The sequence below is a fragment of the Xenopus laevis genome, chromosome 3L (assembly GCF_017654675.1).
Source record: "Xenopus laevis strain J_2021 chromosome 3L, Xenopus_laevis_v10.1, whole genome shotgun sequence".
Taxonomy (NCBI): Eukaryota; Metazoa; Chordata; class Amphibia; order Anura; family Pipidae; genus Xenopus; species Xenopus laevis.
This window is the reverse complement of record NC_054375.1, coordinates 158534027-158549685: the sequence shown is the minus strand read 5'-3', so window position 1 is coordinate 158549685 and position 15659 is coordinate 158534027. Positions and strand designations below refer to the sequence as shown.

General features: G+C 48.4%; 1 protein-coding gene across 2 annotated transcripts in view; it reads left to right on the top strand.

Annotated features, from left to right (window-relative positions):
• camta2.L (calmodulin binding transcription activator 2 L homeolog) overlaps window positions 1-10244 on the top strand; it is a 34652-nt gene extending 24408 nt beyond the window's left edge. The window contains exons 14-24 of one of the 2 annotated variants that reach the window (XM_018253851.2): window positions 31-109; window positions 517-787; window positions 1282-1574; window positions 2291-2475; window positions 2584-2739; window positions 3207-3426; window positions 4872-4943; window positions 6370-6390; window positions 6583-6758; window positions 6861-6935; window positions 9249-10244. In XM_018253851.2, coding sequence (XP_018109340.1) covers window positions 31-109; window positions 517-787; window positions 1282-1574; window positions 2291-2475; window positions 2584-2739; window positions 3207-3426; window positions 4872-4943; window positions 6370-6390; window positions 6583-6758; window positions 6861-6935; window positions 9249-9306 — 1606 coding nt within the window. In that variant the 3' untranslated portion in view covers window positions 9307-10244. The remainder of the gene's footprint in view (window positions 1-30; window positions 110-516; window positions 788-1281; window positions 1575-2290; window positions 2476-2583; window positions 2740-3206; window positions 3427-4871; window positions 4944-6369; window positions 6391-6582; window positions 6759-6860; window positions 6936-9248) is intronic. The other variant, XM_018253852.2, reaches the window with a different exon arrangement.
• The last annotated feature ends 5415 nt before the right edge of the window (window positions 10245-15659 follow it).

Genomic DNA, 15659 nt, shown 5'->3' with positions numbered 1-15659 from the left:
CTGCTGCTTGTTTTTCCCATTCTCCTGCAGGAACCTCCATTCCCAAAGTCTTCCAGTGGAATTAGAGGTTGACCCTCTGAATGTGGATCACTTCTCCTGTACCCCTCTGGTAAGGCTACCTACTCCCCCTGCTTCTCCACTCGCACACTCTTCCCTGTTCTCTAATTCTCCTCCCCTCTCTATTTTGCTGCACTCTCCATTCCTCCTTCTCCCCTCTGGGCTGCACTCTCCTTTCCTTCTTCTGCCCTCTAGACTGCACTCTCCATTCCTCCTTCTCCCCTCTGGACAGCACTCTCCATTCCTTCTTCTACCCTCTAGACTGCACTCTCCATTCCTCCTTCTCCCCTCTGGACAGCACTCTCTATTCCTTCTTCTGCCCTCTAGACTGCACTCTCCATTCCTCCTTCTCCCCTCTGGACTACATTCTCATTTACAACTATTTACCGCCTCTTGGAAATCCATGGCCAGTATATTATTCTATTTTACCCGTCTCACTTCTCACACTTACTTTGGCAGATGTGGGCTTGTGCTCTGGGTCACACTGAAGCTGCCAGTCTCTTGTTCCGCTGGGACTGTCGGGCTCTCTCCATCCCAGACTCCTTGGGTCGCTTTCCATTGGGTGTTGCCCGATACAGAGGCCATACCAAGCTGGCGGCCACCCTGGAGGAGATGCAGAGAATGGAGCCTTTCCACAGTAACTACACGAGGCTACAGGGAAGCAGCTGGCACCAACTGACAGGCAGCCAGGAGTTCAGTATGGGACTGTCACCCCTCTCTACTGATACAGGTACTGGCACTGCCCACAGCATGGCACACTTACACTTACACACAGCATAGCACACTTACACACAGCATGGCACACTTACACACAGCATGGCACACTTACACACAGCATGGCACACTTACACTTACACACAGCATGGCACACTTACACACAGCATGGCACACTTACACACAGCATGGCACACTTACACACAGCATGGCACACTTACACACAGCATGGCACACTTACACACAGCATGGCACACTTACACACAGCATGGCACACTTACACACAGCATGGCACACTTACACACAGCATGGCACACTTACACTTACACACAGCATGGCACACTTACATTTATACACAGCTCTTTGTCTATTCCTCTGCCTGTGACACACAATAGGACATATCAGTCTGTCTGTCCCCTGCAGCATGACACAGACAAACTCCTGTAATAAGTTGCTATAACAACTGCAGGAGGGGAAGAACCAATAATAACATGTTCCCTCCTCCCTCAGGGCTCAGCAGTCTCTCATCTCCATCACAAGTGTCAGACGGCTCCGTGTCTGTAACCTCTGCCTATTCCAGTAGTTCTGCTCTGCAAGACTCTCCTGACTGCAGCCCAGAGAGTAGCCAGGACACCCCTGCGGAGACTTCCCCAAGCTCCCGAATTCTAGCCTCCTCCTGGGACCCTGAAGATGCAGGAGGGACCGCTTTGTACCTGGACTTCCCCGGGGTGGGCGATAACTATGAGGAGCCACATGATCTCTTGGGATACACCGAGGATACTGAGAACCAGGGTTACCTGCAGGTGCTTAACTCTACTCCCAAATAATTGCAGCATGGGTTCTTGGTTTTGGAATTTTCAGCTGTCTCGTTGCTAATGCTGTTGACCCTAGCAACCAGGCACTAGGTTTTTTAAGGTTCTTTTGGGGTGAGTGCTTATTTGTACCCTGGGTACCCCTGGAACTATAGCAGGGTGACACCCCAATGTTTCTATATATCTGTAACCTTGTTATGAGCTAAGGGGGCCCAGTCTGAAGGTCAGTTAGGGGGAGATTTGGGGTGAGTGTTTATTTGTACCCTGGGTACCCCTGGAACTATAGCAGGGTGACACCCCAATGTTTCTATATATCTGTAACCTTGTTATGAGCTAAGGGGGCCCAACCTGAAGGCTAGTTAGGGGGAGATTTGGGGTGAGTGTTTATTTGTACCCTGGGTACCCCTGGAACTATAGCTGGGTGACACCCCAATGTTTCTATATATCTGTAACCTTGTTATGAGCTAAGGGGGCCCAGTCTGAAGGTCAGTTAGGGGGAGATTTGGGGTGAGTGCTTATTTGTACCCTGGGTACCCCTAGAACTATAACAGGGTGACACCCCAATGTTTCTATACCCACTGTATATCTGTAACTAAGGTAAGGGGGTAAGTGAATGATCGGGTGCAGTTCTGAAGCTTTGATGTGTTGAGATGAAGTAAAATAAATATTACATATATACTACTGACAATGTCTCTGGCACATTACAGGTGGACATGGTGACTCTGGCAGAGCAGATTATTGAGGCCACACCAGATCGGATAAAACAGGAGGACTTCACTGCGTCGGACTCTGCTCCCCTAAAGGAAAGGTCTGGTAACCTGAGTAAGACTATGACTTGGCTCGCCAGTTACCTGGAGACTGCAGATCAGATGCCCGGCCTGCCTCCACATGGGTTAGTGTTTGTGAATAGGCTCTGCCTACAGTGTGACTAATTGTGTGTGTGAATGGTGTATTAGTGTGTGTGTTGCTTGTGAGTGAATTCACAATCTCCTGTTCTCAGGGAGGGGATGAGAGCGGCACGTGCCCTGGCTCGATTTGCCCAGATGAGTCCGAGAGAGGAGGGATCGAGTCGTTTGTCTGCCAGTGAGATGTACAGTCAGTGGAGTAAGAGGGGCAACAGGCGCTGCTCTGAAGCTTTAAGGGTTAAAATATCAAGGTGAGTAATATTCACTGCTGTACAACAATTCTGTACAATGATGCTCCCAGGGAAGAGACATCAGCAGGTGTGGAGATACTTTAGGTGCAGCAGTTGCAGAAGTTTCCAGAAAAGAGGTGTGAGTGCCCAGCTGGCAGTTGTAAAGAAGCTGACACATAGGCAGGTGCCCATCATATTCCAAAGACTGGCAGCTTGGAATGAGTACCCAGGAGCCACTCACAGAGAAGATTAGCTGCACTTCACATAAACCCAACTATTATTTTAGCCCCCTCCTTGCACTGCTCACAGAGGAGAGCTCCACCCAACAGTTACTTATTCCCCTTTTTGATGACAGTGAGGTGGGGTACATCTATTTCCTCTCCACCCCATTCTGCTAAGTGTAGTGTTTGTAGTGCTCACCAGTCAATATGGAAATGTATATGTTCCTTTATTGTGTTTGTCTTTAACTAGAAATCCCTTTTTCTCAGGTCTGAAGCTCCCCTGTCCCCCTCCTCTCCGTCCCCCTTGGGAGAGATCCCATTTGAGAGGTTTGATCCCCCGGGTGCAGCTCGCTGGTCAGAGTTTCTCGGTGCCTCAAGCAGCGGCAGAATGGAGAGTGAATTTGCTCTTCTCACCCTGTCCGACCACGAGCAGCGAGAGTTATATGAGGCAGCCCGAGTCATTCAGACGGCGTTCCGTAAGTACAAGGTAAGTGTTGCCATGTTCCCAGGTACAAGCTAAGGGTTGTATCCTTATAGTGACCCCAAATTGTGGCTTGTGATACAGCTGGAGGGTTGCATCCTTATAGTGACCCCAAATTGTGGCTTATGATACAGCTGAAGGGTTGCATCCTTATAGTGACCCCAAATTATGGCTTATACAGCTGGAGGGTTGTGCCCTTATAGTAACCCCAAATTGTGGCTTATGATACAGCTGGAGGGTTGCACCCTTATAGTGACCCCAAATTGTGGCTTGTGATACAGCTGGAGGGTTGTGCCCTTATAGTAACCCCAAATTGTGGCTTATGATACAGCTGGAGGGTTGCACCCTTATAGTGACCCCAAATTGTGGCTTGTGATACAGCTGGAGGGTTGCATCCTTATAGTGACCCCAAATTGTGGCTTCTGATACAGCTGGAGGGTTGTGCCCTTATAGTAACCCCAAATTGTGGCTTATGATACAGCTGGAGGGTTGTGCCCTTATAGTGACCCCAAATTGTTGCTTATGATACAGCTGGAGGGTTGTGCCCTTATAGTGACCCCAAATTGTGGCTTCTGATACAGCTGGAGGGTTGTATCCTTATAGTGACCCCAAATTGTGGCTTGTGATACAGCTGGAGGGTTGCATCCTTATAGTGACCCCAAATTATGGCTTATGATACAGCTGGAGGGTTGTGCCCTTATAGTAACCCCAAATTGTGGCTTATGATACAGCTGGAGGGTTGCACCCTTATAGTGACCCCAAATTGTGGCTTGTGATACAGCTGGAGGGTTGCACCCTTATAGTGACCCCAAATTGTGGCTTGTGATACAGCTGGAGGGTTGCATCCTTATAGTGACCCCAAATTGTGGCTTATGATACAGCTGGAGGGTTGTGCCCTTATAGTGACCCCAAATTGTGGCTTATGATACAGCTGGAGGGTTGTGCCCTTATAGTGACCCCAAATTGTGGCTTGTGATACAGCTGGAGGGTTGCGCCCTTATAGTGACCCCAAATTGTGGCTTGTGATACAGCTGGAGGGTTGCACCCTTATAGTGACCCCAAATTGTGGTTTGTGATACAGCTGGAGGGTTGCATCCTTATAGTGACCCCAAATTATGGCTTATGATACAGCTGGAGGGTTGTGCCCTTATAGTGACCCCAAATTGTGGCTTATGATACAGCTGGAGGGTTGTGCCCTTATAGTAACCCCAAATTGTGGCTTATGATACAGCTGGAGGGTTGCACCCTTATAGTGACCCCAAATTGTGGCTTATGATACAGCTGGAGGGTTGTGCCCTTATAGTGACCCCAAATTGTGGCTTCTGATACAGCTGGAGGGTTGTATCCTTATAGTGACCCCAAATTGTGGCTTGTGATACAGCTGGAGGGTTGTGCCCTTATAGTGACCCCAAATTGTGCCACTGCTGATACTCTAATCTTGTGCTCCACAGGGCCGGCGCTTAAAAGAACAGCAGGATCTGGCTGCAGCCGTCATTCAGCGATGCTATAGGAAGTACAAACAGGTAGGACTTCTGCCTCCATCGTGGGCTACTATATGCCACTGAGACTGTGTGTGTGCCACCTTTATCTGGCACCGTGGCACTGCATTGGGCTTGTAGGGACGACTGCTTAATCCTTATTCTTGCTTGTCCTACTTTTTTATACAGATAAGGGCTTCTCTGGAATTCCTCTTTTTTACATATTTCATTTTTTTTTTTGATGTACTTCTAATAACTGATACTCTCTTTCTAAATACATCCACATTTCATTTGAAAACTACACGTTACTATATTGTTTATGTTGTCACTAAACTCATCACATAGGAACTGTGCAGCCACTGGGATAGAATGTTCTGTTATACAGATAGAATCTCAGCTGCCATAAAGCAGGACAGGACTGCTGCTTACAATGGGGATCAGATAGGATCTGTGCAGCCACTGGGACAGAATGTTCTGTTATACAGATAGCTAGAATCTCAGCTGCCATAAAGCAGGACAGGACTGCTGCTTACAATGGGGATCAGATAGGATCTGTGCAACCACTGGGATAGAATGTTCTGTTATACAGATAGAATCTCAGCTGCCATAAAGCAGGACAGGACTGTTGCTTACAATGGGGATCAGATAGGATCTGTGCAGCCACTGGGCCAGAATGTTCTGTTATACAGATAGCTAGAATCTCAGCTGCCATAAAGCAGGACAGGACTGCTGCTTACAATGGGGATCAGATAGGATCTGTGCAGCCACTGGGACAGAATGTTCTGTTATACAGATAGCTAGAATCTCAGCTGCCATAAAGCAGGACAGGACTGCTGCTTACAATGGGGATCAGATAGGATCTGTGCAGCCACTGGGACAGAATGTTCTGTTATACAGATAGCTAGAATCTCAGCTGCCATAAAGCAGGACAGGACTGCTGCTTACAATGGGGATCAGATAGGATCTGTGCAGCCACTGGGACAGAATGTTCTGTTATACAGATAGCTAGAATCTCAGCTGCCATAAAGCAGGACAGGACTGCTGCTTACAATGGGGATCAGATAGGATCTGTGCAGCCACTGGGACAGAATGTTCTGTTATACAGATAGCTAGAATCTCAGCTGCCATAAAGCAGGACAGGACTGCTGCTTACAATGGGGATCAGATAGGATCTGTGCAGCCACTGGGACAGAATGTTCTGTTATACAGATAGCTAGAATCTCAGCTGCCATAAAGCAGGACAGGACTGCTGCTTACAATGGGGATCAGATAGGATCTGTGCAGCCACTGGGACAGAATGTTCTGTTATACAGATAGAATCTCAGCTGCCATAAAGCATCCAGAGAAAGGGCCCATTGGTGCCGGTGGGTATAATCTCATGGTTACGATATCTTTGGGGGTATTTGCTGAGTGGGAGGGATTGGGTTGTGCCTCACTCATTGTCTAACACAAATTGCTCTTTCTTTACAAGCTGACTTGGATTGCTCTGAAGGTAACTGTCACATAAATCTGTTCAAGCCCCTGTGGTTCCCTAATGGCAGTGGGTGAGGGGCAGTTTCTCTGTCAGGAATGGCCTGTGTGTGGCAAATATGGGGATGGACTGGGCACAAGATGAGGATAAATGCGGGGGGGGGGAGAGTTTTTTTGGCTTTGCTTATAACACTGATTACCCATCATCCCTCAGTATGCCCTGTACAAGAAGATGACACAGGCAGCCATATTAATCCAGTCCAAGTTCCGCAGTTACTATGAGCAGAAGCGTTTCCAGCAGAGTCGTCGGGCAGCCGTCCTGATCCAGCAGTGTTACAGGAGCTACAGAGAGGGGGCACGGGGGGGCTCTGCCCTGCAACACTGCATTAAGTACGAGCATGTCTGCTTTACTACTCATTCCCTCACTACTCATTCTATGTAGTATGGCAGCTCCCTCTCCCCTGTCTCTTACTAATCTCTGCTCTTCTACAGGGGATCCTTCCTGACCAAGAAGCAAGATCAGGCTGCCCGGAAAATCATGCGCTTCCTCCGCCGCTGCCGCCATAGGTAGGTACATACATGGGGTACATACATGGGGTACATATGAGGGGTACATACATGGGGTACATACACAGGGCACATACACAGGGCCACCATCAGGGAAGGGCAGGCAGGAATAAATGGGGACAAGACTGACCAGAAGGGGGTGTGGTTTTAGTCAATGTGGAGTCACTTGGGTCAGTGGCATGGAATATATATGAGAAATATAGTGCAACCCTCTATATACTGCCCCCTGCTGTTCTACACACACACCATTCAGGGAAAGGACCTAATCAGTATAGACAGATAGTGGGAATAGGGTTAAGTGGTGACTTTGTCCTGTTCACTGATCATGTGACTGTCTTTTCTTTTTTTTCCCTCCCCCTTTATCCCTCTATATTCCATAACCACCAACTCTGTATTCCTGCCCTTTATCTCACCCATTGCACTCACCCGTTATTATATCCTTTCCAACTGTATACCTGTTGTTACCCCCACCCTCTCTTCCTTCCCTTGCCTTCTTTCCTTCCTCTTGCCCTTTCTTTGCCCTCTTTCCTTCCTTTCCCTCTTTCCTTCCCCCACCCTTTCCTTTCCCTCTTTCCTTCCTCTCTTCCTTCCCTTGCCCTCTTTCCTTCCTCTCGCCCTTTCTTTGCCCACTTTCCTTCCTCTTACCCTTCCCTTGCCCTTTTTCCTTCCTTTCGCCATTTCCATTCACTCTTTCCTTCCCCCACCCTTTCCTTGCCCTCTTTCCTTCCCCCACCCTTTCCTTGCCTTCTTTCCTTCCTCTCGCCCTTTCTTTGCCCTCTCCTTCCTCTCGCCCTTTCTTTGCCCTCTCCTTCCTCTTACCCTTCCCTTGCCCTTTTTCCTTCCTTTCACCCCTTTCCTTTCCCTCTTTCCTTCCCCCACCCTTTCCTTGCCCTCTTTCCTTCCTGTCGCCGTTTCCTTGCCCTCTTTCCTTCCTCTTGCCCTTTTCTTACTCTCTTTCCTTCATCTCGCACCTTTCTTTGCCCTGTTTCCTTCCTCTTACCCTTTCTTTGCCCTTTTTCATTCCTTTCGCCTTTTCCTTTCCCTCTTTCCTTCCCCCACCCTTTCCTTGCCCTCTTTCCTTCCCCCACCCTTTCCTTGCCCTCTTCTCTTCCCCTCGCCCTTTCTTTGCCCTCTTTCCTTCCTCTCACCCTTTCTTTGCCCTCTCTCCTTCCTCTTGCCCTTTTTCCTTCCCCTCACCCCTTTCCTTTCCCTCTTTCCTTCCCCACCCTTTCCTTGTCCTCTTTCTTTCCTCTTGCCCTTTCTTTGTCCTATTTCCTTCCTCTTGCCCTTCTCTTGCCCTTTTTCCTTCCTCTCACCCCCTTTCCTTTCCCTCTTTCCTTCCCCACCCTTTCCTTGCCCTCTTTCTTTCCTCTTGCCCTTTCTTTGTCCTATTTCCTTCCTCTTGCCCTTCTCTTGCCCTTTTTCCTTCCTCTCACCCCCTTTCCTTTCCCTCTTTCCTTCCCACCCTTTCCTTGCCCTCTTTCTTTCCTCTTGCCCTTTCTTTGTCCTATTTCCTTCCTCTTGCCCTTCTCTTGCCCTTTTTCCTTCCTCTCACCCCCTTTCCTTTCCCTCTTTCCTTCCCCACCCTTTCCTTGCCCTCTTTCTTTCCTCTTGCCCTTTCTTTGTCCTATTTCCTTCCTCTTGCCCTTCTCTTGCCCTTTTTCCTTCCTCTCACCCCCTTTCCTTTCCCTCTTTCCTTCCCCACCCTTTCCTTGCCCTCTTTCTTTCCTCTTGCCCTTTCTTTGTCCTATTTCCTTCCTCTTGCCCTTCTCTTGCCCTTTTTCCTTCCTCTCACCCCCTTTCCTTTCCCTCTTTCCTTCCCCCACCCTTTCCTTGCCCTCTTTCCTTCCTCTCGCCCTTTCTTTACCCTTCTTTTTCTTGCCCTTTTCTTACTCTTTCCTTCCTCTCGCCCCTTTCTTTGCCCTGTTTTCTTCCTCTTACCCTTTCCTTTGCCTTTTTCCTTCCTTTCGCCTTTTCCTTTCCCTCTTTCCGTCACCCACCCTTACCTTGCCTGCTTTCCTTTCCCCTCCCTTTCTTATGCTTCCTTCCATGCTCCGATCTTTTTTTCTACCTTTCCCTGTTCTCTCACCTTGCTCCTATACCTTCCCTGTACTCTTCCTTTTGTCCCACCTATTTATACTCACCTCCCTTCCTCCCTTTATCCCCTTTTTTGACCTGCAATTCCTTCCTACTTTATTTTTCTCCATCCTATAACCTTCTATTGTTCCTCCCCCACTTCCGCCATTTCCTTCTTTCCTCAAACACCTGTGTCGCTCTTCCTACCTTTTCATTCTCCATTTCCGCTTCTTGCAGGATGAAGGAGATGAAGCAGACCCAGGAGTGTTTACAGACGAGGGGACTGACCAATTGACTTTTCTGTCCCCTCCCATTCAATGCCCCCGTACCCTATCACTGCCCTTCCTGGGTCTGGCACATAGGCCTGTTATATAGGGACGGGTATATGAGCCACACCTGTGCCACTGCAGTGTGTATGGATCTAAGTGCACAAACGTGAAACAGTGCCTATCTGTGTGTGTGTGTTACGTGTGTGTGTGTTACGTGTGTGTGTGTCAGGCTAAATGTGTGAGACAGTGGTGAGGATTGGGGGACACTGGGACTTCTGATCAAACCACGTAATGGGCTGCTCCTTGCGCCATACAGGGAGTGTGAGTGAGTGTGTACACACCAGAGTACAGCTAGAGATATATATATATATATAATTGTGTATAGATCTGTATATATGTATGCACACATTTCACTGCATGTATGTCCTTGAGTATCACACCCCCGTATTACTGTATATGCCTGTGTGTAGATCACTAGATGTAACCGTCCACTTTGTGTGCACACGCCTGCCTTCCTCTATGTGTTACACACACACACACACACACACACACATACATACACACACACACACACATACATACACATATACATATATTGCTGTCCCTGTGCAAGTGGGTGTGCATGGCAGGAGAGTGTGTGAATGGTTCTGTTCTTTATGTTCAGGTAACGTGTGCTGTGTGTGTATTTGTACAGGGTGTGTGTGACAGTGTGAAGGCGCATGTATGTAAATGTAAGAGCCGTGTGTGTGCAGGTGAGTGTACAGTAACAAGTGCACTGAGAGTGAGTGTGAGTGTGAGTCGTGTGCACTTTCCTGTGTGATTCACTCAGGCAGCTCCTTTATTTATTAATTTATTTTAACCGTCTCGTTTCATGCACTTTGTTACACCCCCCCCCCCATATAGTTATATATATTTGTGGCTTTTGTACCGACCTTCCCATGAGAACCTTTTACATGCAAATCCATTGTGTTTTATATTGTTTTTTTTTACCACTAATGATCATTTCAGGATGAGCCGGAGGAGAGTGTGAGTGTGGACGTGGGATGTATTGTCACACAGACGTGGGGATGAGCCGTGGGAATTATTGGGGTACAGAGTATTATCAGTAAGAGACACACAGTGTGCAATATAGGGAATATATATATTATCTGTATATAAGGAAGCTGAGAGTTGCTTCTCTATCACTGAGAGATGTGTATATACAAGACTATATGGACAGATGAGAGATATATATATATATAGAGAGAGAGAAAACTCTATCCCCCCCAGTTCTGGTCAGTTACTGTAACTGTATTATTATTCACCAGCCACAGAAACCCCCCCCATTTATTTGTATGTGCCCCCTGGATTCCCTGGTTGGGGGAAGCACTAGAGTGGGACACGTAGTCCTGGCACTGCTGCTGGGCCACAGGACTAGTACATGGGCCAGTGTTCTGTGGAAGAACTCAGATCTGACGCCCAATTGGGCTGTGGTTTTGCAAAAATGTCACTTGCTGAGCGGCAGTTGGGAAGCTGAACCCAAACGTAGGCTGAGAGATACTCACCAGCTGAAACGCACAGCTTGGCCCAAAGCTCACACTCACTCATCATGGTGACTCATTTGGAGGGGACCATGTAAAGGGGAACTATCACTACACATTGTGCTTTTGTTTGCTTGGAGTCCTTGGTCTCTTCTCAGTCGAGCTTTCCATCTTCGGCACCAAGTGGGGCACCAGGGGGTCATTTATACCCTCACTAATTCCTGGCAGCTCCCTGCTGTGTTGTGCCACCCGGTGCCAACTAAAAGCCTGTACTTTGCACTTGTCCCGCACACGCTCAGAACTCACTTAGATAAGAGCCTTCACTGGCAAGCGGGGTGAGCCATTGGCATTTTATTTGGGTGCCAATCCCTTGTCACTGAGCACCCGTCTGTCCCTCTATGGAAGGAGTGCAAGAACATAATAGATCCGACTGAGCCCATTTGCTCTCAAGCTTTCACTCTTACTGGTCAAACCCCAACAACCACCATGTGCCACTTCAGCAGTCTGGGACTCCCTGCACCTTCTGACTCTTTGAGCAAGTCCAAGCCTGTAGTCCACTGATGGTAAGCGAATGTGGCACAACATGAGGAGCCAAACCCACGGTGCCCCCTCCATGTGCTGGTGCATGTGTGTGCCCTACAGTATTGCCTATGGACAGAAACCGTTACCTGGATACGCAAGGGTTAAATACAAAAAAAAACAAACTGCATGAACTTTCCAAGTAAACACTAAATTGTAAATATATGAAAAAAGTATGAAAAATGTTAAAATATTGTAAAGATATAATGGGGCTGCATTGTCTGTGCATGGGAGGTGGGATTTGTATATAGTGTAATATATATTATTTTCTGAGATAGAGTCTATTGGCTGCTCCATGTCCGGGACTGGAGGAGAGAGAGTTTATTGGCTGCTCCGTGTCCCAGGACTGGGGGAGAGAGAGTTTATTGGCTGCTCCGTGTCCCAGGACTGGAGGAGAGAGAGTTTATTGGCTGCTCCGTGTGCCGGGACTAGAGGAGAGAAAGTTTATTGGCTGCTCCGTGTGCCGGGACTGGGGGGGAGAGAGTTTATTGGCTGCTCCGTGTGCCGGGACTGGGGGGGAGAGAGTTTATTGGCTGCTCCGTGTGCCGGGACTGGGGGAAAGAGAGTTTATTGGCTGCTCCGTGTGCCGGGACTGGGGGAGAGAGAGTTTATTGGCTGTGCCGGGACCGGGGGAGAGAGAGTTTATTGGCTGCTCCGTGTGCCGGGACTGGGGAAAAGAGAGTTTATTGGCTGCTCCGTGTGCCGGGACTGGGGGAGAAAGAGTTTATTGGCTGCTCCGTGTGCCGGGACTGGGGGAGAGAGAGTTTATTGGCTGCTCCGTGTGCCGGGACTGGGGGAGAGAGAGTTTATTGGCTGCTCCGTGTGCCGGGACTGGGGAAAAGAGAGTTTATTGGCTGCTCCGTGTGCCGGGACTGGCCGGAGAGAGAGTTTATTGGCTGCTCCGTGTGCCGGGACTGGGGGAGAGAGAGTTTATTGGCTGTGCCGGGACTGGGGGAGAGAGAGTTTATTGGCTGTGCCGGGACTGGGGGAGAGAGAGTTTATTGGCTGCTCCGTGTGCCGGGACTGGGGGAGAGAGAGTTTATTGGCTGCTCCGTGTGCCGGGACTGGGGAGAGAGAGTTTATTGGCTGCTCCGTGTGCTGGGACTGGGGGGAGAGAGAGTTTATTGGCTGCTCCGTGTGCCGGGACTGGGGGAGAGAGAGTTTATTGGCTGCTCCGTGTGCCGGGACTGGGGGAGAGAGAGTTTATTGGCTGTGCCGGGACCGGGGGAGAGAGAGTTTATTGGCTGTGCCGGGACTGGGGGAGAGAGATTATTGGCTGCTCTGTGTTTCCCGGGACTGGGGGAGAAAAGAATTGGCGGGGGGGTCTGTGTCACTTCTATGCTCCTTTTTCTTTGCATGATTTTGTATGAATTGGAATGGCAGGGACCGAGCTGCCCATCATAATAAAGTGACTTTCTTTAAGAAAAGAATATCCTGTTGTGCTTTCATGGTTTACTTGCCCTTTACTGAGAAGGTTCTGTTATAGGATCCAGTGGTAATACCCCTCCCAGGGGCAACAGTGTCATGGATTGGTTGAGCTGGGCCCCGGGGGCTCCCAGGAATGTACCCCTGGATTTATAAACAGACGCAGTTCCCTAGTGACGCTCTCCTAACTGTCATCCTCTTCAAACTGCCCTGGAGGGACCGGCACCAGCAAAGCCCATTCTGTATTTATAAAGCACATGACAAAGGTCACACAGCAACACTTACTGTACCAGGAAGCTAGAGAGGGCCCTGCTCCTCAGAGCTTACAATCTAAAGTGCTTTATTCATGGAGAGAGTGTCCCATAGCACAATGGCATCACCACAGGGGGCGCTCTTACTCTGCTGGCACCGACCAGAGAGGATTCCCTGCAACTCCCAGGACCTGTGTGACTGAATGAGCAGCTGGGGGAAGATTAATACACTGACCTGGGGCTCCAGATAAACCAATCGGAGGAGAGGAAATGTGGCCCTGTGCTGTTCTATAGGCCATCCAATCCCTGCACTTGCTCCCAGTGGCCACTAGGTGGCAGTATAGTAGCCAGGCCTGGGGGAGAGAAGATTTATATGGGTGATATCAGGCATTGGGGGGTGAGTCGTGTATTGGTGCGTTGTTGGGGTTCCACTGGTCGGTATCATGTGAGGGACAAATCAAGAGGAGATCCAGTTGCTTGGCACATGTAAGGCCAGCTAAATTGGGTCCAGGGCCAATCAGAGAGCTGCGCTGCTTGTGCTCTCAACATCCACCTTTACAGGATTGTTGGGGTGATAGAGGGGCAGGTGGGCAAATGATACCCCCTAATTTTGTAGGCAATAATGAATACTATATAATGCTGCATTTTGCCCAAAAATAATTGTCTCAAAAAATAGCCCCTTTATTTGAGCTCCTGATTGATGTTCTTTAGTCCCTGTTGCAGATAAGGGTGGGCGTATCCTAACGGTCCCTGCCAGAAGCACAGTAGGAGGGGGACAGCCAATCACAGTCCTGCAGTCACACACAGGTTTTAATTCCCTATCAGGTCATGCTCGCTGCTGATTGGTTCCTCTGAGTGCCGCCCTGCACAGCCTGGGAAAGGAGGCAGCAGCGAGTGGAATCCATGGGCGGGACTAGTGGGGATTTATGCAGAAATGTTCAATGAAGTAACAACTTTATAAAGTACATTCCTTCTCTATCCAATAGACTTTAATTCCCTGGCACATTCTTTTTTTTATATTATATGATGGTTATAGAATGGACAATTCTGAGCGACTTTTCCATTGGTCTTCATTTTTTCTCTTTGATAGTTTGTGAATTATTTGTCTTCTTTCCAGCTTTCAAATGGGTAATAAAAATGAATATGAAAACTTTCCGGAAAGGACTGATAGAGAACGTACACTAAATTGAGGGAAGTTTAGTCAACGTGGGCCTTCTAGTGACATATTCTAATTTAAATGGCCCTCGGAGATTAACGTATTAAGTGATTCCCGTTGACGCAACTCTGGAGCCGCAGGAACGATGAAGCCCGTGTGAGAGAAGGGCAGGGTGCGGTCAGTTCCTGCGATACTTCTATAATGATACGACATACGGAACTGATTTAAATCGTGCGTCCTGGGTAGTGATGGGCGAATTTCTCCCGTTTCGCTTCGCCGAAAAATTCGCAAACCGGCGAAAAATTAGCAAAACACAAATTTTGACGCTGGTGTCAAAATATATATGAAGCCGGCGACAATTCCGACGTCAGCGACAAGTCAACGGGGGCCTAGAATTGTCAGGAGAATTTTCGCGGCAATTCTGAAATTTAGAAACGTGGAAATTCGCCACGAATTTGCACCTGGCGAATAAATTCGCCCCTTCACTAGTCCTGGGAAGACCTTCATTCGCCTTGACAAAGCTTTTATTGCGAAACGCGCGTTGGCTTTACTCTGCTCTTATTACTTGAAATCTTCTAGATCAGGGGTCCCCAAATGCCGGGCCACGGATAGTCCTGAAGTGGGGCACCAGACAATGAATGTGCCACGCCAAAATGGACGCTGGCAGACAAAATTGAATGCCGACCCCCTCACTGACCCCTCTAACCCCCATCCCGACCCCTCCCTGACCTTCCCTGGTCCTTGCAAAAATATTTGGCTCTTCTTTGGTCCCCGGGGACCCCTGTTGTAGATGGAAATGACGAAACTTTTAAACCTCTCTGAAACGTAACTATAGTGGGGCGATGAATTGTCAGCCTGCTGCTCGAATCATACCATTTGTCTTGTTCTTCTTTCTGCTTAAATCTCAGGAGGCCGTGGATTGGTGGTTTTTAGCCAATAACAACCTTCCGACAGCTCAGAGCTTCCTTTTTAATAATTGAGACCTCAGTCCCGGTTACTCCCGGTCTCCCCCTTTGTGGTGTCCCCCGGGATAGAAAATACTAGGCAGTAGAATTTGGGACAACTCCACCTTTTATTATTTCATTTTCCTCCCATTTGTTATGAATTAGAGCAGATTCATTTTATATTTATCCTATTAATTAATGGTCACTTTGAATTAAAGGGATACTGTCATGGGAAAACGTTTTTTTTCCCCAGTTAATAGTGCTGCTCCAAAAGAGCAAACAGATTTTTTTATATTGAATTTTGGAATCACAGTGACATGGGGCTAGACATATTGTCAGTTTCCCAGCTGCCCTCAGTCATGTGACTTGTGCTCTGATAAACTTCAATCACTCTTTACTGCTGTACTGCAAGTTGGAGTGATATCACCCCCTCCCTTTCCCCCCAGCAGCCAAAAAACAGAACAATGGGAAGGTAACCAGATAGCAGCTCCCTAACACAAGATA